The sequence below is a fragment of the Liolophura sinensis genome, chromosome 9 (assembly GCF_032854445.1).
Source record: "Liolophura sinensis isolate JHLJ2023 chromosome 9, CUHK_Ljap_v2, whole genome shotgun sequence".
NCBI lineage: Eukaryota > Metazoa > Mollusca > Polyplacophora > Chitonida > Chitonidae > Liolophura > Liolophura sinensis.
Window position 1 is genome coordinate 22954327 of NC_088303.1, and position 26110 is coordinate 22980436.

The window sequence follows — 26110 nt, forward strand, 5'->3', positions numbered from 1 at the left end:
GTATGAGAGGTATAAATAGCGCTGCGCTCCTCTGAAGGTGACTGTGCCCCACCCTCCTCTCCTTTGGGCGGCCAGCCCAGACGGCTCTGATGTAATACTAAGGTTGCAGGAACAAAGATACGGCTGTGCGCCGGTCGATCATGGCCTGTATTCAGATAGGATCTCCATTATCACGAATGTGTCATACTTGTCAGTCATCAATGCTAGCATGATTGATAACCATCCACATTAACATGTACATACACGCAGTTGCCATGGCAACCCCTTGATGAACAGATACATTGCTGGGTGTGCACAGGGCATCGTTTTCTATCGATACATTACAATTACATTAGAGACCTGTTCAGAAATGCTTTTGGTGTCACTGCCGTAGTCACGCATGGCTAATTTGACTCTTACACAGCATAAGGTTTAGCAAATTGTGAAAAATACATTGAAACTATCCATAAATATTTATCATATATTATGAAAGGAATGCCTTTGGTATTACTAATGTCAGCATATGTTAATATGATTGGTTTTATTTCTGGATGTCAAATCCGGTTTTGCACCTATCAATATTATATATTTGACCTGCAGCATGGCCTCTGATTGACTGTTAAATAATTCTTCTGTTATGCGGATAGGTGACACAGTAGAAACTGAGAAGGCACTCTAAACGCAAGCTACTTGTGAAAATGTCACCACTAATGCAAGGTTTACTTTCATTTAATAAACACTTTAAATTTTACATTCTTGTAAAAATTTATTAGAAAACTGTGACAGTACACGTACATTGGATGCAGAAATACAGATAGTTTGGCATCCTGATACCGTGATCAGGTATGCCAAACTTTGTGTAGCTAGTATGTGTATTTTCTCAAACTTTTCTTCTGTGATTATTAAGGAACATTGGTTAGGTTAAATCATACCTGTAAGAAAACATTTCAAAGAATCAACGGCATTTTACTCATACTTCTTATTATAATTGTCTTCTGTGAGATAAAGATGTTTAATATGATGGTTTAATTGGGTTCAGAATGAAATCCGACAAAACCAAGAGATGAAGTTGAAGAAGTTACAGGAGGCTGGTGACCCAGCCAAGATGGAAGCTCTACGTAAAATGTTCCTGCAGCAAGCCAAGAAGTACTTCGGAGTTCCCTATGCAAGAAAATATTGGGGACCTGAAGGTTTGTTTGAATCTTCCTTTGTTGTGTTTTTTTCTTTCTTAATTTCATTGCAGTTGCCCTTTTCATTTATTTATTTATTTATTTATTTATTTATTTCATTGTTGTGTAACACCATACTCAACAATTTTTCACTTATACAATGGGTATTTTTATTATAGGAGAAACCTGAGTGACCAGCATAAACCATCATCTTTTGGCAAATGAATGACGGAGCTTTTCCAGCACAATTGCAATGTGCTGCCTTGCATGCAGTACAATTGGAAGACAAGTGGTGTTATACTAATAATTATAGACTGCGTAAATGGTCACTCAGGCATAGTTACAATGGGTATTATGATCACTTTATGTTGTCACCAAGGCCCAAGTTTAGTGAGAGCAGGGAAATCTTCAAATTCTCTGTCCAAGGCCGGGATTGAACCCACACATCATGTCTCCTACATGTAGCGATTGAAAGACAGGCGTCTTAACATAGTTTCTAATTGTATGTTTGGCAATGATGCAGAAACTATGTTCCTTAATTCTTCAAGCTTTTCAACCACCACTGTGACCAATATTTTGAAACATTCTGAGAGAACTATGGGGGTAGAGAAATAATTTGCATAATTTGATCTATGAAGCTAGCGTCTTTTGTCCCACCAAAACATAGTTTAACATCATTTTCATAATAATGATATGCATAACTTTCTCTCAGAAAAAGTGCTTTGCCAGCAATGGACTACACAGATTCATTAATGCTCACTTCTATAAGGCTTGGCTTGAAACATACAAGTGTAAAAAAGTGACTGAATTGCCTATGCAGGAGATGTTTTGTGACTGTGATTGAGTGGTGTGTTTGTAGATCCGGAGTATGAGTCTCCGCTGTTCCTGGACTGTTGTGGTTTGGTACGCCAGGTCATGAGGGACTTGGCTGAGGACTTTGGTTTCCAGATTGGTTCCTGGAACCAGGCTTACATGTACGATACTCTACCCATGGTTCTGACAGAGCAACAGATGAAGCCAGGCGACCTCGTCTTCATATCAGCTACCTACTTTAACCCCAAAGGTAAGAGACCAATTTTAAAGCACTTTGTCAGTATGTTTTCTGATAAATGAAGGTGTGTCAGGTGTGTTAGGTGATGTGGTTTTGGGTCAAGAGATTAATTGGTCCTGTAGCCTATCTGTTGAAGGTCAGTGGTTTACCATGGTTTTAAATGAGCTGTCATTACAAACACCAGTCATATGTAAACACAGAATTTTGGGCTGAAATATGTTACCAAGTTGCTCAGGGTAGCTCCATGCATTTTGGTCGATTCTGAGTAGAAGTTTCATTCCTTTATACACAGCCTCATGTTTCCATACCATGTTAAATGTATCTTTGCATCAGTTAAATGCAAGCTGAATATTATGAACACAGGGTAAATTAGTCATTTGTATGTAAACAGGCTTTTACAGATCTGTGCAAAAAAAACATTAAAAATTTAGCTGTTTTTTTTTTTTAGCAAAGCGGCAGCGTCATGATATGGTTCATGTTGAAATTTGGCTGGGTGACGGTCCCAAAACCATTGGTGCTCGTTGGCAGAAGGGAAAGGTTCAAATCTTCCCACACTATGCCTTTGAAGCCAAAAGCTACCATTCTCCAACCTACCATTTCCGGTCCATAGACACATGGCTGAGGGGGATATGTCATAGGTAACAGAAAAAATCATTGTTTAGTTAATACCATCAAGCTAGAAAATCACATATAACTTGTGAAAAAAAAGCTGATTAAAATATTATTGTTTGAAAACAGTTTGAAAGAAGGCCTATGGCTTCCTCTCCGTTTGTATGTGGGAAGGCCTGTCAGCAACTGGTGAATTGTCATGGAGTTGGCCCAGTTTCCTCCAACCAGTCCTGGTTGCTGTTGCACAAGTGATATATTCTTTAACACCAGTTAAATAAAGGAATGAACAAATATATGGAATATACTTTTTGGTGTGGCCTTCTGTCAGGGTTTTAAAGTACAAAGTTACATATTGATCCCCGCAGTTCAAATACTGTATTTAGTCTAAAATGTAGTCCAACAAATTGCCTCTTTAGAGCAAAATAAAGATCATAAATCATAAAGCATGTGCCGAGATCATAAGATCATAAACTTTTGGTACTAAAATTTACTTTTTTCCAACTGGAGATTGTCTTCCGTTCCAGTCATTAACCTTCAAAGTATCTTTCTTTATAGATCAGTAGAGCTGACATAATCCGGCATAATTGTAGTCATGGGCAAAATTTTGTCAGATATGATGATTAAGCTATAAAAATGCAATTATTAATCAAGTGCCTCTGTGTGTTTTTGTCACTCCAGCTATTGCTCACAGCATCCTTGGAGGAAGACTTCTTATGACCCCAACAGACATTCCATTTTTGCCATAGATGATGAAAGTGAAGACGACGAAAGTGCTGGTGATACAGATGATGAACTTGTGCAGGACACATCCAGGAACAGCCAGCCACTGAATCAGGTCACCAGCATATCCTCTGGAGTGACTGACTTAGATTTGGCTGAGGACATAAGAGACGATAATGGTTGTCCTGGTGGTAGTAGTGAGATTCTCCTACCAGAGTCTTCAACCAATGAGAATAGGACACCCAGGGCACTGGCCAATCTGATGTACTCTTGTGGGAAGAATTCACAGGGTTGTGATTGTAGTGTTGAACATCAGACGTCAAAAACTGTGCCTGAGAACTTGATGAGCTTTTGTGAAGGCTGTAATCAGTGTGCAGGTGAAGCGGGCTGTGTTCGCCATTTCTATCCTGTACGCACATCACAAAGTTGCACACTAGACAACAATGACGAGGATAATATTGCAAAAGGTTAAGTTCAGACACCGTTCCATTTTACCACGTTTTGTTATTTTTAATTGCCGTTTGAAATATTAGTTCATTGAAATTAAGTTTTGTTGTTGAATTAATGCAGTATCTTTTGCTTTGCATCTACATACTATCTTGACCTATTTTGTTGCATATTCTTCCTGTTGTCCAATTGCGTTCAGATTTTGATGCCACAATACCTCACGGTAAACCCCATTTGTTTGGTACGCTATCAAAAAACGCCCCATTGTGAAGGTGTGAACATATCCAGCTTGTTATGCATGACTTACTTCAGTATTAATTGGACCTTTTATTAGACAAAATACATTGTCTCATTGTCTTGAATACATAAATAAACGTACAATTCTGCCATTTGATCAGTTGCTTTTCCCTAATGTCATCAGTATGAATTCATTGTTATCCTTTACCGTTACCACTATGATTTTTTTGTACATTGAATGGAAATTTAGTTGACCTACCTGTAATGTACATGTAGCAGACTGGGAATGAGCAGTCATATTTATGTTGAATGGTTAAGTTTATAGAAAACAAGTGTTTTATGTGCTGTTAGAATGTTTTATTGAATGGTTTTATGAGGATTTGTCTGGGTACATCCAGGTTGGTATATCCATACTATACATGGACTTGGTAGATACATGTCTGTGTGTGATAAATGTATATCCATGCTATACATGGACTTGGTAGATACATGTCTGCGTGTGATAAATGTATATTCATGCTATACATGGACTTGGTAGATACATGTCTGCGTGTGATAAATGTATATTCATGCTATACATGGACATGTCTTTGTTTGATACATGTATATCCATGCTATACATGGACTTGGTAGATACATGTCTGTGTGTGATACATGTATATCCATGCTATACATGGACTTGGTAGATACATGTCTTTGTGTGATACATGTATATCCATGCTATACATGGACATGTCTTTGTGTGATACATGTATATCCATGCTATACATTGACATGTCTTTGTGTGATACATGTATATCCATGCTATACATGGACTTGGTCCATATTGTCTGTGATATCTTCTAAGTATTTATAATTTGAAAGAAAATACATTTTCCTTTGTTATAATATAACAATGATAATAGTTCACATATTATGAAATGATCCATTTCACACTGGATTACCTACTCTTGCCATTTTATACACTTTTAGAGCAAAGATTATATGTACACTATTTATTCTGAGGTATTTTACTTACTCTATACTTTTATACATCAGTATTACATTTCTTAAGAAAGTGTAAGGCATATAAAATAAAACTTCACTCACACTGAGATATACTGTCATCCAAACTTTTATTTTGTTTTATGGCATATGCGTTGCAGTGGCTTGGTAAGCTTGTAGCAGTATGCGCGTACTCCTTTCAGTACATGCGCCGCTCTCCACACTCGCTTTACAGTTCTGTCATCGCTAGGCAAGATTAACCTTTGGAGCCTTTGCCACTCATGTAGGCTGGCTTGTCACTGGTGTCCTTGTGTGGAACTGTCTAATCAGCATTCTTCAATAAAATTGCTTCATGTGTTGGTTAGAGTCATGTTGTACACACTCAAATAAATAGAATGTACGTGTATATATGTGTAAGTATTATTAGAAAGAAAAAAACCTTGAGGCAGAGTTTTTGTGTTCTGTGACCCCAGTGACCTTGGTGTTGTTCATAATTTTGTACAAATTTTGGTCGCGGTGGCAGTAATGTAAAGCGAATGTATAGAGCAGCGCATGTGCTGTAAGGTGTATGCAGTATGTAACATATAAATTACTATGTGTGGTTGCTGTAAACATGGTAAAGGAAGTCTTGGTTTCCTGAACCAAATTTTGTAAAATTGTTGACTCCTGGTACCTGATAAATTAAATCACGACAGGGGTGGAAACATGGAAGTTTGTCATCATCATTAATGTACATACATTATATAACATTTCCAGGACAGTTATGAACTTTGACTTCCCAAATTAATTCATGTACATACGTATTGTCCAACTTTGTAAAAATAAATAATTACCCTTCAAAACTTATTGACAGAACTTGAACATAGAGTGTTTTAAAAGTCGAAAATTTGAAGGCTATCGCAAAATACGTGAGCTACAATGTATAAGAAGGTAGCAAAGACTTTTCAATAATTTCTGTGATGGAAGAAAAAATAACCCACAAAAATGCAAATGTGAAACAATTATATACATAGTTTACAACAATTCTAGTTCATTGTGAGCAGAAAGTACAGGAAGGATGGACTACATGTGTGCAATGGCATGTCAGTGGGAATTCGGAGCAACGTAAGGTTAAATGGAAGTCAGACGGAAGTCTCATTATGTTAAGTTCATTATGCTTGACACTTTTAATCAGCTCATTTTATTATACCCTAAGATTTATTACACTTGATCATGCTTCACAAACGCGTAAAATTAAAAAAAATAGCCATTTTTTTTCACATGTTTGACATCCATCACATAACCTTGCTTGACTGTTGCCGTGACAATATGTTAATTTAACCTATACCTTCACAGCTTTATAAAGGGTCTCTTTTTATTATCCTCATCCTAAACCGTTTAACTGAGCTGAATTGACTGACAGCTGTGTAACTGTCAGCATTTTACTTGTTTAGAATGACATAATAGATTAATGATTTGATACAATGAGAGCCGCCAGGGAGATGCCTTCAGGCAATATGCCCCTGATGAAAAACCTGGGCATTTAATTTAAATAAAAGAGAAACATTTGCTGATTTGAGCAGCCTATTGATTTCTTGCAATCTGGAAGCCCTGGTTAACACAGTGCAATACAATACATAGGTCTACATTTATACCAACCACTTCTAAATAAACTATCGGCCCCTATAGCACAGTTGGTAGATCGTCTGGTTTGGGGGTGGAAGATCCAGGGTCAATCTTGGGTTGGGTCACACCTAAGACCTTAAGAAAGAGGAAGTTTTCAGCATTAAGGGAATAGTGCAACGACTGGTTGGCCTGTATCAATATAATGGAGCGGCTTTCTTGCCTTCGGTAAATCGTCTCAGTGAGGCAGCACTAGATAAAAGAGTGATGGAAATCTGCCCTGCAATAAGGAGGCACATTACATACACTCTAAAGACCCCTTTGTCGTCATATGACTGAAAAATTGTTAAGTATGACGTTAAACCCCAAGCACTCATTCACTCACTCTAAATAACCTGGGGCCCCAACGGTTAACGATCACGTCAGCACAATGCAACGACCACGGTGCCTCTCACTAATGCAGTCACTGTGAGTTCAAGTCCAGCTCATGCTGGCTTCCTCTCCAGCCGTACAGGAGAAGGTCAGCCTGCGGATGGTCGTTGGTTTCCCTCTGGCTCTGCCCGGTTTCCTCCCACCACAATGTTGGCCACAGTCATATAAGGGAAACATTCTTGAGTACGGCGTAAAACACCAATCAGATATATAGATTTATACCAACCACTTCTAAATAAACTTGACATTAAAGTCTAAATGTAAACTTAGTGTAACTAACTTGTAACTAACAAAGGAATTGATTTTTGCAGATGTTATTATACTGTCAACATGTCGAGGTGATACATGTCAACAAGCCAGTGCTTCAACGACCTGACCTAAGTGGACCTTTTGTTACACATTATAAAACTTTTTAGTAGATAAAACACAATCCTACTTTGGGATTTAACAGATAAATGTGTACACATAGGCTTGTTTACGCAATTTTTTAAAAAAAATTTTTGGTTTGTTTTTTTTTTTTTTTCATCTTTGGTACAGTGCTGTAATATTTAATACAACAGTTGTTCACCATTGTTCACCACTTCCCCTTGTGGCCAAGAGTTAACTTATTAACTTCAGTCATTAATTTACGAGGTTGTGAGTAGTTAAAACTTACAATGAATGTACACACACACATATATATATATATACTGTAATTCTCCAACATTTTCACATGTTTGCAAGGTGTTTATTTAAGTATATTATGAGAACAGTATTCTGCATAGACAGATAGAAATTTTTTTCACTTTTTATGAAATCCTGAAATTGGTCAAACCAGCCAGTGCAGTTTTGTCTGTGAAAGCAAATGGAAAAGGTGCATAAATCTGACAGAAAGTTGCCCTTCCATCTGCGAAAACGGTTGAGGAATTAGGGTTGTCAGTGTTTGGAAAAGGGATGGGGTAGTAATTAAGGTACATGTAAATCATATGACACCAATTGAGGAATTGGTTGTGTATACGTATAGCTGCCAAAGTACAACATTTTAAGTTCTAACAGTTTTTTTGTTACCATATATTTTTGATTGAATCTAAATACATTTACCACTCGCCCCCATATACATTTACTTTTACTGAGTATATATGGTGGGCTGAGCAGTAACAGGGGCATGTATATGGTTTATAAATGTACCCATTTTGGATTCCAAAAGTTTAATCTTCTTCAATTCAAAACAAAATATTTGAAACTGGATAATTGTCTAACTTGGCTTAAATAATACTACCATGTTTAGTTTGCTTTTAGGCTAAATTTTAGGCTAAATCCTTGAGGTTTTTTTTTTGAAAATTAAACGAGGCCTGTACTTTACATTGAAGCTAAGAGCAGTTGTGAAGATTTTCTTATGCAAGGATTTGTATCCTGACAACTATTATAGTCTTTGTTCAGAATTTATTATCTGACTGAGATCTATGGCCGACAAAAGTGTGGATCAAGTTTTATCATCTGTTTTACGTGAAGGAATGCTGGCCACGATTCATTGATAACAGAGAGAGATATCGCAGCTTTGACCTAAAAGATTTAGTTTGTCTTTTATCATGAATGGTAAACAGCCAACCAGCAAAGGGCTGGCACAATGAAAACATCTGATCCTGAACTACATATAATAGCTAAGTAAAACCATCGCTAGCTGTGACTTTGACTGTGGCTGACTGGGACACCTGACTGTCACAATTTGGAGTTCATGTTACAAATTTAAAAGTGTACTATGTACATATACATGTATGATTTTTGATTTAATTACATGTGGAACATACATGTAGAGAATTCACACCTGTATTTTATAGTCTGATTTTCTGCGGTGGTGCCTTTAGCCCTATAAATGCTACAATGGGAAACCAGAATGGTCTGAATGAGGCCCCAGAGGGGTGGACACAGGGGAGTGGTGGGTGAAAGCAGGGTGGTGTGTGAGAGGGGGACTGGCGGTGTTACAAAGTGTTAAATGTAAGCAATGCAAACGTGGATGTTGTCCTGTGATTTCACACCGGGATATATTAGTGGCGTGCGGTCCCATCACTTCATCTCTTATCCTGATTAATTCAAGAGACTGAATGTCCAGGAACGCAAACCATCGGGAATAACAACAGTGCATGGCTACAGAGACACATGAGTAACATCTGCCTTCAGAGTGATTACAAATCACACTGTTTGTGAGATCATAAATGGTTTATTTGACTGAACAGTATGTTATAACATTTGAACGACTTGGTAACACGTCAGTATAGGACATGTAATTACTCCCCGTCATCGGTCTATAATTGAAACAAGCACTGTAATATTCAGTAATTTTCTTTTCCAGTTATTCTCAATCCCAACATTTATTACAGTGGTGAATAATATTTTACATTCAGTATAAAATTCTCGTCAGTAAATTCAAGCCACGATTTACAAAAAGGCACTTGTGAAGGAACAACCTATTTGTTTTTGTTTTGATAGTTGAATAAATCTCTCTGTAGCATTAACCTTCCAAAAAGCCTTTTCTATCACAAAATTCCAAGTTAATGCATTTTTTTATTCAACTTTAATCATGTATCAAGTTCAAACATTTTTTTTTATTTAAAAATTGAAAAAAAAGTCTTATATGGTTGGCCTATCATTGCAATACTTCAGTGTTTGAAATTTGTTTTTGAGTTCACTTATAAGTCATTTGAGAGTATGTAAAGAGTTCATTTGTACACAAATTTTGAATGCTTGAAAGGAAAGAAGGTGTAATATATTTCACTGCATTCTCAAGTCACCAGAATTCAGAATTAAGTGGTGTTGCATTTCTTATTCAGTAATGATTGGTTGTCTCAGTCATGCTATCATACTACACATGGTGTTATTAGTAAACATTTTCTTGACAAGTCAGGGTTCATTATTGTAAATGATCATTTGGCAAACAGCCAGTAATGTTTCAGTGTTTTCACATCATTTGAAAAACACTGACTAATACAAGTATTTTAATTTGAAAACGGTTAGTACAGTTAGAGGTCATTTGATGGCGAAAGGGAAATTACAGATACACTGAACAATTAAAAGAAAGTGTGTAATAAGATGAAAAGTGTTAGTGAATATTGCAGTTGAGTGCAGTTGAATAGTGCACTAGTTGTTTTTCTTAACTTTATAAGCTTTTATCTTCTTAACTTTTATATGTATTTACAAGTGTGCATTCAGTTTTAGACATGCAATTATAAATCACTAGACTCTCTGGCCTATACACGCAAGTACTAGTATATATGTCATTTTGCATTTGACTGGAGAAATAATACATGTAATTGAGTAAATCTGGCATATAATATGATATTATATCCCAGGGTAAATATACAAGACTTATAAGTCTTATTATTTGTGAGAGTTTTGAGCCAAATTGCTGGTCACCTTATGACTGGCTTAGTATTTGTATGATTTTATGTTTTCAGCATTTGCGTTCCGTAAAGTTCCATGTGAATTTGTACACATGGAGTAACGTTAGAGTAACGCCCATTGTCTGACTCTGGGGGTCTACTTTAGCGTGTAAACTCATCATCTATAGTAACAAGAGGATTGGGCCAGTCTGGAGATTAATTGATCTTTTGTGTAAACAATTGCTAGAACTGTTATTGCTAAAGGGTCTTAATATAGCTATGTGTTGTACAATGGTCTTAGAGTCAAGTGGCTCACCAGCCACTGACTGCCTTTGTCCTATGATTGTGTGGCACTGCCCCAATGGACCCTCCCGTAACCAGGGTAAACAACATGGCTGACTCCTGTGCAGCCAGATTGAAACATGTTTCAAGCTGCATTCAGGGGGCAACAACCTTGTTTTGGTAACTGGCACAACCCAGTCAGGCTGTGGACATAAAGTTTATCTTTGCATGAAGTGGACCCCTGCTTCTGGTTGAAGCTGGCATGTGAACGCCCTGAAGTGTTTGTTGATTAAGCCAATGTGCTTGTAAACTTCGGTGGTTATAATGTTATATGCATGAAAACACTGGTCTACACTCTGTCAGTTAAGCTGGGTGTTTGCATGGTTATTATTTTGACTGCCACTATACTCAGGTCTTCCAGTTCAGTGGCAGTATAGCCTGTCTGGATACATACAGTAGACCTACATGGCAATTTGACAAGAAAACAAAATTGTTGTGTGCTGCGGCCATTTGTTGAAAGTGAAGCCCACCTGGTATTGTCACTGGCTGGTTTTCTTGTCTTTAAGAGGTGTCCTCAGACAATGCATTTGTTGATTTGGATCATCATGGATATATGGAATGGGGTCCTCCCCCAGTAAAACAATCGCTGAGGCCCACACCAAGGTTAATTTCTCAGACCAGCCCACAGAAAGTTGCAGACTTTCTTTCTGCTCCACTACAGAAGGCAGAGTCAGGTTACGGAAGCCTTGAAGGGTGATCGTGTAGTGCTTCAAACCAGTTTGCAGTGGACAATAGTAGCGATTTTGGCAAGCAACCCGAAACCAATGACAATTCTGCTGCAGACGCCATTAGTGTGAGAACAGTGTGTTCTGAGTGTGACAACGACACAATGCCAGTGGACAATGCAGCACGAGGTATGCATTTAGGGTTGGTAAAATACATGCATGTAGTACATATGTCTTCATGATTTTCGATTGTAGGAACACTGAAAAGGGGTTTACAAACATTTTTGTCTATATATGGTCAACAGAGAAAGTCAATTATGGTTTCGAGAAATCAGGCACTGAATTAGTGGGTTACCAAGCTGGTTTTCCTTTGATATAACTTATCTACAACTACTTCGGAAAGGCAATCCCACTTCCAATATGTTATTCTGTGGTGTCATTATCATATAAGACAAAGCAGATCAAGAAGACCATGAATATACATGATGTAATAATTCACTCTTTGTGAATTGTGGGTGGGTGTATTTTGGGAAAGTCAGGGTGGCGATGAGGAGTGGGAAAGAGATTCATTTGCCATGAACAGGCCCACAAGTGTTTTTTTTCTGTGTTTCTATGTTCCTCATGCTGAACTGTGGGTTGGTGTATCTTTGGAGATTTGGGAGTGGTGATGAGGGAAGTAGTGGGAAGGAGAATCATTTGCCATAAACAGGCCCACAAGTGTGTTATTTCTGTGTTTCTATGTTCCTTATGCTGAACTGTGGATGGGCGTATCTTTGGAGATTTGGGGGTTGGGACAAGGGGAGTAGTGGGAAAGGAGAATCATTTGCCATAAACAGGCCCACAAGTGTGTTATTTCTGTGTTTCTATGTTCCTCATGCTGAACTGTGATGGGTGTATCTTTGGAGATTTGGGGGTGGTGATGAGGGATGTAGTGGGGAAGGAGAATCATTTGCCACAAACAGGCCCACAAGTGTGTTATTTCTGTGTTTCTATGTTCCTCATGCTGAACTGCGGGTGGTGTATCTTTGGAGATTTGGGGGTGGTGATGAGGGAAGTAGTGGGAAAGGAGAATCATTTGCCATAAACAGGCCACAAGTGTGTTATTTCTGTGTTCTATGTTCCTCATGCTGAACTGTGGATGGGTGTATCTTTGGAGATTTGGGGGTGGTGATGAGGGAAGTAGTGGGGAAGGAGAATCATTTGCCATAAACAGGCCCACAAGTGTGTTATTTCTGTGTTTCTATGTTCCTCATGCTGAACTGTGGATGGGTGTATCTTTGGAGATTTGGGGGTGGTGATGAGGGAAGTAGTGGAAAGGAGAATCATTTGCCCATAAACAGGCCCACAAGTGTGTTATTTCTGTGTTTCTATGTTCCTTATGCTGAACTGTGGATGGGCGTATCTTTGTAGATTTGGGGTGGTGATGAGGGAAGTAGTGGGGAAGGAGAATCATTGCCATAAACAGGCCCACAAGTGTGTTATTTCCGTGTTTCTATGTTCCTCATGCCAAACTGCGGGTGGGTGTATCTTTGGAGATTTGGGGGTGGTGATGAGGGAAGTAGTGGGTAGGAGAATCATTTGCCATAAACAGGCCGACAAGTGTGTTATTTCTGTGTTTCTATGTTCCTCATGCTGAACTGTGATGGGTGTATCTTTGGAGATTTGGGGGTGGTGATGAGGGAAGTAGTGGGAAAGGAGAATCATTTGCCATAAGCAGGCCCACAAGTGTGTTATTTCTGTGTTTCTATGTTCCTCATGCTGAATTGTGGGTGGGTGTATCTTTGGAGATTTGGGGTGGTGATGAGGGAAGTAGTGGGGAAGGAGAATCATTTGCCATAAACAGGCCCACAAGTGTGTTATTTCTGTGTTTCTATGTTCCTCATGCTGAACTGTGGATGGGTGTATCTTTGGAGATTTGGGAGTGGTGATGAGAAAGGAGAATCATTTGCCATAAACAGGCCCACAAGTGTGTTATTTCTGTGTTTCTATGTTCCTCATGCCAAACTGTGGGTGGGTGTATCTTTGGAGATTTGGGGGTGGTGATGAGGGAAGTAGTGGGAAAGGAGAATCATTTGCCATAAAGAGACCCACAAGTGTGTTATTTCTGTGTTTCTATGTTCCTCATGCTGAACTGTGGATGGGTGTATCTTTGGAGATTTGGGGTGGTGATGAGGGAAGTAGTGGGAAAGGAGAATCATTTGCCATAAGCAGGCCCACAAGTGTGTTATTTCTGTGTTTTCTATGTTCCTCATGCTGAACTGCGAGTGGTGTATCTTTGGAGATTTGGGGGTGGTGATGAGGGAAGTAGTGGGAAAGGAGAATCATTTGCCATAAAGAGACCCCACAAGTGTGTTATTTCTGTGTTTCTATGTTCCTCATGCCAAACTGTGGGTATGCCAAACTGTGGGTGGGTGTATCTTTGGAGATTTGGGGGTGGTGATGAGGGAAGTAGTGGGGAAGGAGAATCATTTGCCATAAGCAGGCCCACAAGTGTGTTATTTCTGTGTTTCTATGTTCCTTATGCTGAACTGCGAGTGGGTGTATCTTTGGAGATTTGGGGGTGGTGATGAGGGAAGTAGTGGGTAGGAGAATCATTTGCCATAAACAGGCCAACAAGTGTGTTATTTCTGTGTTTCTATGTTCCTCATGCTGAACTGTGGATGGGTGTATCTTTGGAGATTTGGGGGTGGTGATGAGGGAAGTAGTGGGAAAGGAGAATCATTTGCCATAAGCAGGCCCACAAGTGTGTTATTTCTGTGTTTCTATGTTCCTCATGCTGAACTGTGGGTGGGTGTATCTTTGGAGATTTGGGGTGGTGATGAGGAAGTAGTTGGGAAGGAGAATCATTTGCCATAAACAGGCCCACAAGTGTGTTATTTCTGTGTTTCTATGTTCCTCATGCTGAACTGTGGATGGGTGTATCTTTGGAGATTTGGGGGTGTGATGAGGGAAGTAGTGGGAAGGAGAATCATTTGCCATAAAGAGACCCACAAGTGTGTTATTTCTGTGTTTCTATGTTCCTCATGCCAAACTGTGGGTGGGTGTATCTTTGGAGATTTGGGGGTGGTGATGAGGGAAGTAGTGGGGAAGGAGAATCATTTGCCATAAACAGGCCACAAGTGTGTTATTTCTGTGTTTCTATGTTCCCCATGCTGAACTGTGGATGGGTGTATCTTTGGAGATTTGGGGGTGGTGATGAGGGAAGTAGTGGGGAAGGAGAATCATTTGCCATAAACAGGCCCACAAGTGTGTTATTTCTGTGTTTCTATGTTCCTCATGCTGAACTGTGGATGGGTGTATCTTTGGAGATTTGGGGGTGGTGATGAGGGAAGTAGTGGGAAAGGAGAATCATTTGCCATAAGCAGGCCCACAAGTGTGTTATTTCTGTGTTTCTATGTTCCTCATGCTGAATTGTGGTGGGTGTATCTTTGGAGATTTGGGTGGTGATGACGGGAAGTAGTGGGAAGGAGAATCATTTGCCATAACAGGCCCACAAGTGTGTTATTTCTGTGTTTCTATGTTCCTCATGCTGAACTGTGGATGGGTGTATCTTTGGAGATTTGGAGTGGTGATGAGAAAGGAGAATCATTTGCCATAAACAGGCCCACAAGTGTGTTATTTCTGTGTTTCTATGTTCCTCATGCCAAACTGTGGGTGGGTGTATCTTTGGAGATTTGGGGGTGGTGATGAGGGAAGTAGTGGGAAAGGAGAATCATTTGCCATAAAGAGACCCACAAGTGTGTTATTTCTGTGTTTCTATGTTCCTCATGCTGAACTGTGGATGGGTGTATCTTTGGAGATTTGGGGGTGGTTGATGAGGGAAGTAGTGGGAAAGGAGAATCATTTGCCATAAGCAGGCCCACAAGTGTGTTATTTCTGTGTTTCTATGTTCCTCATGCTGAACTGCGAGTGGGTGTATCTTTGGAGATTTGGGGGTGGTGATGAGGGAAGTAGTGGGAAAGGAGAATCATTTGCCATAAAGAGACCCACAAGTGTGTTATTTCTGTGTTTCTATGTTCCTCATGCCAAACTGTGGGTGGGTGTATCTTTGGAGATTTGGGGGTGGTGATGAGGGAAGTAGTGGGGAAGGAGAATCATTTGCCATAAGCAGGCCCACAAGTGTGTTATTTCTGTGTTTCTATGTTCCTTATGCTGGGAAGGAGAATCATTTGCCATAAACAGGCCCACAAGTGTGTTATTTCCGTGTTTCTATGTTCCTCATGCTGAACTGTGGATGGGTGTATCTTTGGAGATTTGGGGGTGGTGATGAGGGAAGTAGTGGGAAAGGAGAATCATTTGCCATAAACAGGCCCACAAGTGTGTTATTTCTGTGTTTCTATGTTCCTCATGCTGAATTGTGGGTGGGTGTATCTTTGGAGATTTGGGGGTGGTGATGAGGGAAGTAGTGGGGAAGGAGAATCATTTGCCATAAACAGGCCCACAAGTGTGTTATTTCTGTGTTTCTATGTTCCTCATGCTGAACTGTGGATGGGTGTATCTTTGGAGATTTGGGATTGGTGATGAGAAAGGAGAATCATTTGCCATAAACAGGCCCACAAGTGTGTTATTTCTGTGTTTCTATGTTCCTCATGCCAAACTGTGGGTGGGTGTATCTTTGGAGATTTGGGGGTGGTGATGAAGGAAGTAGTGGGAAAGGAGAATCATTTGCCATAAAGAGACCCACAAGTGTGTTATTTCTGTGTTTCTATGTTCCTCATGCTGAACTGTGGATGGGTGTATCTTTGGAGATTTGGGGGTGGTGATGAGGGAAGTAGTGGGAAAGGAGAATCATTTGCCATAAGCAGGCCCACAAGTGTGTTATTTCTGTGTTTCTATGTTCCTCATGCTGAACTGCGAGTGGGTGTATCTTTGGAGATTTGGGGGTGGTGATGAAGGAAGTAGTGGGTAGGAGAATCATTTGCCATAAAGAGACCCACAAGTGTGTTATTTCTGTGTTTCTATGTTCCTCATGCCAAACTGTGGGTGGGTGTATCTTTGGAGATTTGGGGGTGGTGATGAGGGAAGTAGTGGGAAAGGAGAATCATTTGCCATAAACAGGCCCACAAGTGTGTTATTTCTGTGTTTCTATGTTCCTTATGCTGAACTGCGGGTGGGTGTATCTTTGGAGATTTGGGGGTGGTGATGAGGGAAGTAGTGGGAAAGGAGAATCATTTGCCATAAACAGGCCCACAAGTGTGTTATTTCTGTGTTTCTGTGTTCCTCGTGCTGAACTGTGGATGGGTGTATCTTTGTAGATTTGGGGGTGGTGATGAGGGATGTAGTGGGAAAGGAGAATCATTGCCATAAACAGGCCCACAAGTGTGTTATTTCCGTGTTTCTATGTTCCTCGTGCTGAACTGTGGATGGGTATATCTTTGGAGATTTGGGAGTGGTGATGAGGGGAGTAGTGGGAAAGGAGAATCATTTGCCATAAACAGGCCCACAAGTGTGTTATTTCTGTGTTTCTATGTTCCTCATGCTGAATTGTGGGTGGGTGTATCTTTGGAGATTTGGGAGTGGTGATGAGGGAAGTAGTGGGGAAGGAGAATCATTTGCCATAAAGAGACCAAAAAGTGTGTTATTTCTGTGTTTCTATGTTCCTCATGCCAAACTGCGGGTGGGTGTATCTTTGGAGATTTGGGGGTGGTGATGAGGGAAGTAGTGGGGAAGGAGAATCATTTGCCATAAAGAGACCAACAAGTGTGTTATTTCTGTGTTTCTATGTTCCTCATGCCAAACTGCGGGTGGGTGTATCTTTGGAGATTTGGGGGTGGTGATGAGGGAAGTAGTGGGGAAGGAGAATCATTTGCCATAAAGAGGCCAAAAGTGTGTTATTTCTGTGTTTCTATGTTCCTCATGCCAAACTGCGGGTGGGTGTATCTTTGGAGATTTGGGGGTGGTGATGAGGGAAGTAGTGGGGAAGGAGAATCATTTGCCATAAAGAGACCAACAAGTGTGTTATTTCTGTGTTTCTATGTTCCCCATTGACATCATTTCTGAGCTATATCAGATTAACTACAGGCTGCATCCAATGCAGTATTACAGTCAGAAATTAAACAACAATTAATTCCCTTGCACTGCATTGTATTTGCAATTGCATTTACAGCTTAAAATTTGCAATATTTCTTTTATTTGTTTGATTGGTGTTTTACGCTGTACTTAAAAATATTTCACTTATACATTGGTGGCAAGCATTATAGTGAGGGGAAACAGGGCAGAGCCCTGGTAGAACTCACGAGCATCCACAGGTTGTTGTAAGACTTTTCCACATACAACGGGAGAGGAAGCCAGCATGCATGTGAGCTCTCATGATTTCATTTATGGCAGACAAGAACGTAACTAATGTCTTCAGGTGCACATGGTAATTCTTATGAACTGTGTCAAACAAATATATATAATTATAAGGTGCATCTGATGATCGGTATCGTCAGTCTATTTTTGTCCTGTATTCTATGGTAAGGTACAGTTGTACATGTAAGACATCTGGTTTGCCGTTATAGGCCCGATATAGTCTATGGTCTTCGGTTGTCTTGTATCAGCTACAACTCTTACACAGAATTTATGAACATGAATTAAGCAGTTTTATTCAAGATTCAGTGTTGTACTTTGGGATATCACCTCGTTATCCATGTGTCCCAAGGCTACAAGTTAATTCCAAACATATCATATAAATGAAGTCCATGTAGATCTTCTCTGTGTGCAGTCTGTTCACTGTATATTGAAAAGGTTGAACTGACTTTCTTGACCCCAGGTTTATTTAACTGAATTAATTGATTTGTCTTTTACAAGCCATATGTGTGATGGAGAAAGTAGTGCACTGATTAAATGGATAGGTGCCAGCATTGAAATCTTCCTGCCTTCAGTTAGATTCTGCCATTCCTCTGTCATGATCAGCAGTCTTCCTGATGGCTTATCTGAGGCATTCAAACTCTGTCTTTCTCACCTGTTGTGACGAAGTTCAGGAAAGCTTTTGTCAGTCATGCCTGTGGGACTGATCGTTTCATCAGAGTTAGGTCCTCCCATTGACAGCGGACAGTCTCGAGGTAAGCTACCAGCTTTAGATCTGGTGACAGCCGTGTTAGTGTATAGGGTCACCCAGGGCATTATTGATTACACAGAGAAAGTTATAATACCCACAGGATATTGGTGTCAGCTATTTTTAGCTCTACTTCTCTCTCTCTTTCGGTTAATCACTGTCTTTACCTTCAAACCGAACTGTTATTAACAGGAGCTCATTATATACATGTACATGTACTGTCTTCTCTCTTTGTATTGATACAATTACATGTAATTCTAAGCTTCTGTCTGGATATTATCATGATGTGTTCGCACATGTAGAAATGAATTATTTGTATGGGAGGAATGATCAATGATCAATGATCCACCTTGATGAAATTCCATGATGAGGTGGAGTGGGTGTGATGGGAGGTGGAGTGGGATGGAATGAGGAGGTGGAGTGGGATGGAATGAGGAGGTGGAGTGGACTGGGATGAGGTGGAGTGGACTGGGATGAGATGGAGTGGGGTGGGATGAAGTGGAATGAAGTGGGATGAGATGGAGTGGGGTGGGATGAGGTGGGGTGGGATGAGGTGGACTGGGGTAGGATGAGGTGGGGTGGAGTGGGATGAGGTGGAGTGGGGTGGGATGAGGTGGGGTGGGATGAGGTGGAGTGGAGTGGGATGAGGTGGAGTGGGATGAGGTGGAGTGGGGTAGGATGAGGTGGAGTGGGGTGGGATGAGGTGGATTGGAGTGGGATGAGGTGGAGTGGGGTGGGATAAAGTGGAGAGCTACATGCTTCTTAGGTCAGCTTTATCGCTGAAATTGCCTTTAATGTCTGCTGGCAGTATTGATCTTTTAATTAATTGTACCTAAGCCAGGTTTGTTTGATGTCTTTGGTATGTTTCCATCCATGCTCACATGCTCTTTCAGCTTGGACTTACATCTGCATGTAGTTGAGGTGGAGTTAATGCAGAATCACATTTCTGATTTTTGTGAACATTGGGTAAGGCTTAAAAAGGCTTATTTCTTCTGCTGTCAACTGCTTAGCCAGGTGCCAATTAAGCGTGAATATACTGTACATGAATGGATGGAGTGTCAGGTCAGGCATATGCCAGATACCATGACAGAATGGGTTGGGGTGTCTAATCTGGTGTCATCAGCATGACATTCAACTCTAGTAGCATTAGGCCCCAAGCAGACTGAGCAAACACAGAAACTGCCATCTTTAAAGTACAAAATTTAACAGGATAAAGAAAGGGATTAACAGAGGTTGTACATGTATATGTTGTATATGGTTGCTGGACAAGTTTGTGTGATGTGAAAGCAGCAGAGGTGCCTTTTATCAGCTGAGATCCTTAAGGTAGCACTCTCAGAGCTGGATGTCTCTGTATACTTTAATGTTAGTGACAGGTGAGCTATTCGCAGGGAGTCGGCCGTTGAGTTGAATGGTGTCGCAGATGGCATCAGGTTAGCACCTATGTGACACTTGCTTGAACCTAGCTTTTCAGACAAAATTGCCTTTTGTGAGAGAGCAAATCTAAAAACCCAGCCAGCCATGGGCGAGGCTGCAAGCTAGTGGGCCTGTGTACCCAAGGGTTTGTCCTCACTACGAGCTAAATTAAGTCTGCCCTTTGAGCCTGATGAAACATTCTTCTATTACCTGATTGGATATTCAAAGCGCAGAAGGGAAACAAGTATGGCATCTCTTTGAAGTGCCTGCATGGGGAAGGAGGCCTGGTGTATTGTCAAGCCTTGATGTAGTTTGAGGGATATACATGTACTGTAGCTGGTGCACAACTGTCTCATAATGACTGCTTACACCATACTGTTTACTGTAACTGTGACAACGTATGAGAGAAAAAACACACGCAAATTAAACCTGAATATGCTCTACTTTACTGGTGTTCCCCTTTGACTACACATGCTGATGTTGTTAATGAGAAGGTTCAGGCTGCTGGAATCCATTGCCAGTGTTTCTGTGATCATGGACATTGTTTATTTTATTGTCTCCTTGTTCTTTACCATGTCTATACTGATAACCATTAGATAGCAAAAAATTTATTAATAATTTTGTAACTGAGCTGTTTTGTTGAATTTTTATTTATTTTTTTTTTTATTTACTTTATATATATATTTATTTTCTGTTTTTGTTTTTATTTATTTATATATTTTTGCACTCATAGCTGCATGTGACCATCTTATGTCTAATTAGGGAATGAAGAATGCATTCATTTAACATGCTATACATGTGTAGACACATGTATGCATTTCGGGCCTAGTGGAAATGTATGAAAGTACACTGTGTAAAAAAAAGCCGGATTTATTTCTGAAAGAAAATTTTCGTCAACATTGACTCTCTCAGGTAATGAAGGTCAAGATTCCGGGGCCAATAAAGATGACAGTGTTGATGTGGGAAATGGTGGAGGAGGGGCAAAACGAGGGGGCGATGTCCGCCGAAACCAGCCTGCAAAAACAAGTGGTAAAATACCCATGGTGTACAGCTTGGCCCCCAATATGCAGCCAACATTCTATATAGGAGGGGGCAATGGTGTGGCTCTGTAAGTATTTGCAAGTATAAGGCCAATTTCTGCATGGACATACCAGACAATATTTGTATTATGGCTTGCTACTTATAATATCTTCTGGTAAAGCAGCTTTACATGTATATTTATTTATTTGTTTATTTATTTCATTGGTGTTTTGTATACTGTAGGCTTACATGTATAGCTAGATGTACAGGTAAAGTATTTGAAGCCAAATTAGGGAAGAAAACTCTGTTTCTATTCATTTTCATGTTCTATGATAATGCAATATCTGGGTGATCACCTTTAAGCAAGACTTCTGAACTTTCACCCAGTAACAGTATGGCCAATTGTGATCAGTATTTCTGCAAATAGATCAACCGGATACCCCACATATTGGTTGCACATGTTCAGTCTTTCTATGACATCATGGCATGACGATTTCTTTCACCAAGAATAAATCATCCAGATAAATGGTAAATAACGCTCACTAGTCAGCCCCAAATATATTGTGCTTGAAATTAAAATGAACAGGGGGGCCAGCTCTTCACAAACTTTATATTGGAATGATGCTGGTATTAAAATTTTAGCCTGGCTTAACTCTGATACACTTTTGAACAACTGGCTCTCTGTTTCATAATATTTAGTTATAATATTGACAACTGTGGTCTATCTTTAATGGGTTTACTCTTCTCCCTCAGAGTTGAAGGACCTCTGTGTGCAATGGGATGGAAGAGAATTCCAGACAAAAACAACGAGAACTTCAGACTACGCTGGGTCGAATGTAAAAGCAAAATCAACTACAGTGCTTTCAGAGAGGGTGAGCTATAAACTTTATGTCATGGTTGGTGATTAAATAAGGCCTGAAATGTTGTGAAGTGTTGCATGTGAACAGCTGAAGACTCTGTCAGTAGTTTCCTAGTGTCACCCATGAATCTGACTGCCATCATGCCGCATGGTCTTGTGTGCAGTGTGTAATAACACACTATTTCAATATTAAAAGGAAGTAATTATTCAACTTGTTGACTTATAAGTAGAACTATGCAGTTCATTCAGCCAGAGCATTTTCAGATGCTTGTGGAGTTCTCACTGATGAAAATTCTTCTGCTTTATGTGCAAATAGAAATTGTTTCTCGCAGTAGAAAAAAGTAATTTGTGTTATCTTGTGTTAGATTTGTCATTTTGATTTTATATCCAAGCTTTCTTCATTGTTTTTTTCTAGGTGAACAGTTAGTCAACCACATTCCAAACTGCCAATTATTGACCAATAAGCTTGGGCTGATAAATAGTCTGCAGGAGTATGAGAGGGTTACCATGACAACAAAAGGCAGACCCCCACGATTGAGGATGAACGATTTTGTTCCAGAGACTTACAGACTTGATGAAAAAAATGACAGGGAAACTTTCCTAAACACTTACAAAGGTACTCCCCGCCTACGTAAAGTTTTACAAGCATATACATGCATATATGTATACTAACACTTTTCTTATAGATTAATGGAGTCTTCCCCAAAGTTATACTGTGTCACATGTTTATTGACAATTGTGTATACATGTTATAAATGTTGATGTCTCCTGTCCGTCATCACGGAGAGATATGATACTTGTTCATATGCTCATGAGCCATGAGCTAAATGCAATAATAAACTACTATACTAAACTGGCCCAGGTACTGTACTTATAATGCATCTGATATATATTGCAAATATGAGTAAGAAGTTAAGTTATTTGAATTTTGAACTCTGAAATTTTCCAGAAAAAAAAGGGACATTTTCCAAATATATGCAATGTATGCAAAAGTAATCATGTAATTAAAGATATACATGTATGAAATATTTAGTAGATAAATCTTAAAGACTGAGATAGACCACGGATTTTCTTCATAGGTGTTATTTGTAGTTTGGCTAACAGTGCATGGTGATTGATTCTGTTGGTGTCTTTAGAGGGTGAGATCTGGATCTGTAAGCCAACGGGCCTGAACCAGGGGAAGGGCATCTACCTGATCCGAAGTAAGGAGGAGATAACTCGGGGTCTGGAGGAGCGCGACCAGGCGCAGCAGCAGAGACGCAGCAGTACTAAGCCGCTCATGTCCAGGGTCATACAGAGGTAAGCACTACTAGCTGTTGTTGTTTTAGATAGGGTCTGTCGTCCTCTGATACATAGTTTAATCACCACAGTTCATTGCTGTTGTTGATTGACATCGGTTTGACAATTTAGAGAAGGACATTATTTCTTTATAACGTACGTGCAAATTGTCATTGTAATAAAGTGACTAAGTTACTGGGTATGGTTGTACACTGTAGTAGCTCTCACTTCATGATTCGAACAACATATTTTATGTGATTTGCTTGATTTTGTATCACTTTCAGCATTCACATGACATGTACTTTGTTATGTCTGTTCTTTCTCATGTGTTGGATATTTGTGAAAAGCATGTGAGTTAATTAATCCTATTTGAAGAGTATATCAAATAGTATGGCTGCAGTTTTGTAGGAGTGGCCATATATGCCATAATCATTCAGTTGAGAAGAAAACAGACATTCTGAATGAACTAGGGTGTGACACACATGTACTTGATGTTTCAATATTTGTCCACCTCAAAGATGAAAACAAATTATGTTGATAAATTGTCAAGGTTACCGTAGACCTATCCATTTATGTACGTACGTTTGTTGGCAGGTATATTCAGCATCCATTGTTACTGGATGGCCGTAAATTTGACATCCGAGCGTACATGCTGATCGCCAGCACGGTGCCTTACCTTGTGCTCTACCACAAAGGTTATGTTCGACTGTCCTGTCACAAGTACAGCTTTGAGGATACAGATCTAACGACTCATCTTACCAATCAGGTATCAACAGGGATGCAAATTCATCTTATCCAAGTCCAAGTTTATCGTGCAGTCTTTTTGTTTCATGGTGATGTTAAAGTTTTCATTTTACATGTTTGTAAATACTTGAGTTGTGCCTTACTGTGGTTTGTTCACTAATCTGTAGTGTGTATGTAGTAGGTGGAGGAAACCATAGTCTATAGGAAAACACTATACTTTGCAAAATTTACCTTCCAACAAAAGCTTTAAGAGCTACATACCTGTAATCCCTCAAAGGCACAAACGTCTTATAAGCATTGAGCTATGGTAGCCTTGAGTGTAATACTTGGACACCAAGAGCTGATCTATGAACAATACATTGCCTGTACATTTAGTGGCTTAATTCAATTCGGACACATCTAATTGTTTTGTTCTGTTTTATGGATGAACAGAGTAATATTGTAAATCTTCATAATCAGGTTTAAAATAGGCACAAATGTCAGTGGATGGCAGCTATTTGATATACTGGCTTTACAGTTCCAGGGTAAGCTGGAAGTGCACCCTGTATAAAGTGTATGTGGAATCAAGAGTTACACTGGCAGAGCAGTACCTATAACCAAGGGTCTTCTACCAGTGTCAGCCAATTTAGTACATGTAGTTTCATTTTAGCAGCCCAGTAGTCAGCCCTTAGCCTGCCTGTAGTTTGCCTGTGGAATGCTTGTGGAACACTAAAGAATGTTACAGCTGGTAGGTCACTAGTCCCTAGGCCACTGCTGTACATGTATGTGTACAACTTACCGAGCAGATGAAAATTAGATGATTGGTAATGAATGGTAGAGACCAATTTCTGTATTTCACTTAAGGTTTAGCTTTTTTTTAGGTGACACATTTCTCTTGAGTATGACTGCTTTATCCACCTGATAGTGTCACTTTTGAGTTTTTTGTAAAGTTTGTTTCATTTCTTAGCAGAAAAAGTTAAGAATTGGTGTCAAATGTATCGTTTTAAGTTCTTATGTGCTTCTGGAAGTGCAATACTTTTACAAACCAAGCTTTAGGTGAAATACCGTACATTATACATTTAAGTGGACTAGATGTAAAAGTTTGAAAACCATTAGCTACTGTCAGCAAATCAGGCCATTCTCTGACCCTTTGTACATGAATTTGGATTCTTGAGTCTTGAAGGATTTTGGGATCGATAATCTTATGATCATTGATCTTATCTGAATGGTGTCAACAGATCCCTATACCTTATATCCTCAGTACATACAGAAGAAAGACCCACAGTACCAGGATGTTAAAGAGGACACGGCTTGGAGCATGGACAAGTTTAATGACTACATCAATGAGCATGTGATGTCAGAGAAAGGCATTGAGGAAAACTGGGTGTACAACACACTCACAGTATGTAGAACCTGTCACCAAACTTGGGCAACTTTCACAAAACTGGGGGTCTAGAATTGTCAATTAACTTACATCATATCTTGGAACATCTTCCCTGAAGCTGGCACCTATGGGTGCACATGTGGCTCTCTGGGAAAATGCTTGCAGTTAGGAGCCTAAAAGCCTAAAACTGATCACATTGTCTGAAAATATGCTTACTATAGATGTACATATGGCTTGTGAATGTAGTTATTATCAAAGGATTGCCATATGGCAATGTTATGCAAATGTTGGGGGAAAAATAAAGTCTCGTAATATTGGCAGTTTGTTTTTATCCCTATTAAATGTACCTTCTGGTGCGTCAATACAGGTCCATGTCTACATTAGACAGTGAACCCTGCAGAAAACCTTGATATTATCGCCTATAAACTTGAAAGATTATCTATTTTGAACATGATATGATTAAAGCTAGTTTTACTCTGAAGTCTTATTTTACACCTTTATGCTCACAGAAACAGATGCAGAAGATCATGGTACACTGTTTCCATGCTGTCAAACACAAGCTGCAGTGCAAGATTGGTTACTTTGATTTGTATGGACTGGACTTCATGATTGATGAAGACATGAAGGTAAGATCTCAAAGCTGCTCAGTTATGTGTACACTGTAGCTGAGAGCTTACCAGTGTTGATGGACACCAAACACCTTGTTGTGGCTTTATGCTGGCAAAAACACTTCAACATTACTTTATTTATTTATTTGATTGGTGTTTTACGCAGTACTCAAGAATATTTCACTGATAAGACGGC

At 39.6% G+C, this 26110-nt stretch overlaps 1 protein-coding gene across 1 annotated transcript in view; it reads left to right on the top strand.

Annotated features, from left to right (window-relative positions):
* The window catches only part of LOC135475177 (uncharacterized), a 68653-nt gene that overhangs the window by 39089 nt on the left and 3454 nt on the right, over positions 1-26110 (top strand). The window contains exons 3-13 of the mRNA XM_064754966.1: positions 1019-1169; positions 2008-2211; positions 2648-2837; positions 3487-3995; positions 20955-21150; positions 21816-21934; positions 22337-22537; positions 23058-23220; positions 23794-23965; positions 25184-25324; positions 25816-25932. Of these exons, the coding sequence (XP_064611036.1) occupies positions 1019-1169; positions 2008-2211; positions 2648-2837; positions 3487-3995; positions 20955-21150; positions 21816-21934; positions 22337-22537; positions 23058-23220; positions 23794-23965; positions 25184-25324; positions 25816-25932 (2163 nt within the window). The remainder of the gene's footprint in view (positions 1-1018; positions 1170-2007; positions 2212-2647; positions 2838-3486; positions 3996-20954; positions 21151-21815; positions 21935-22336; positions 22538-23057; positions 23221-23793; positions 23966-25183; positions 25325-25815; positions 25933-26110) is intronic.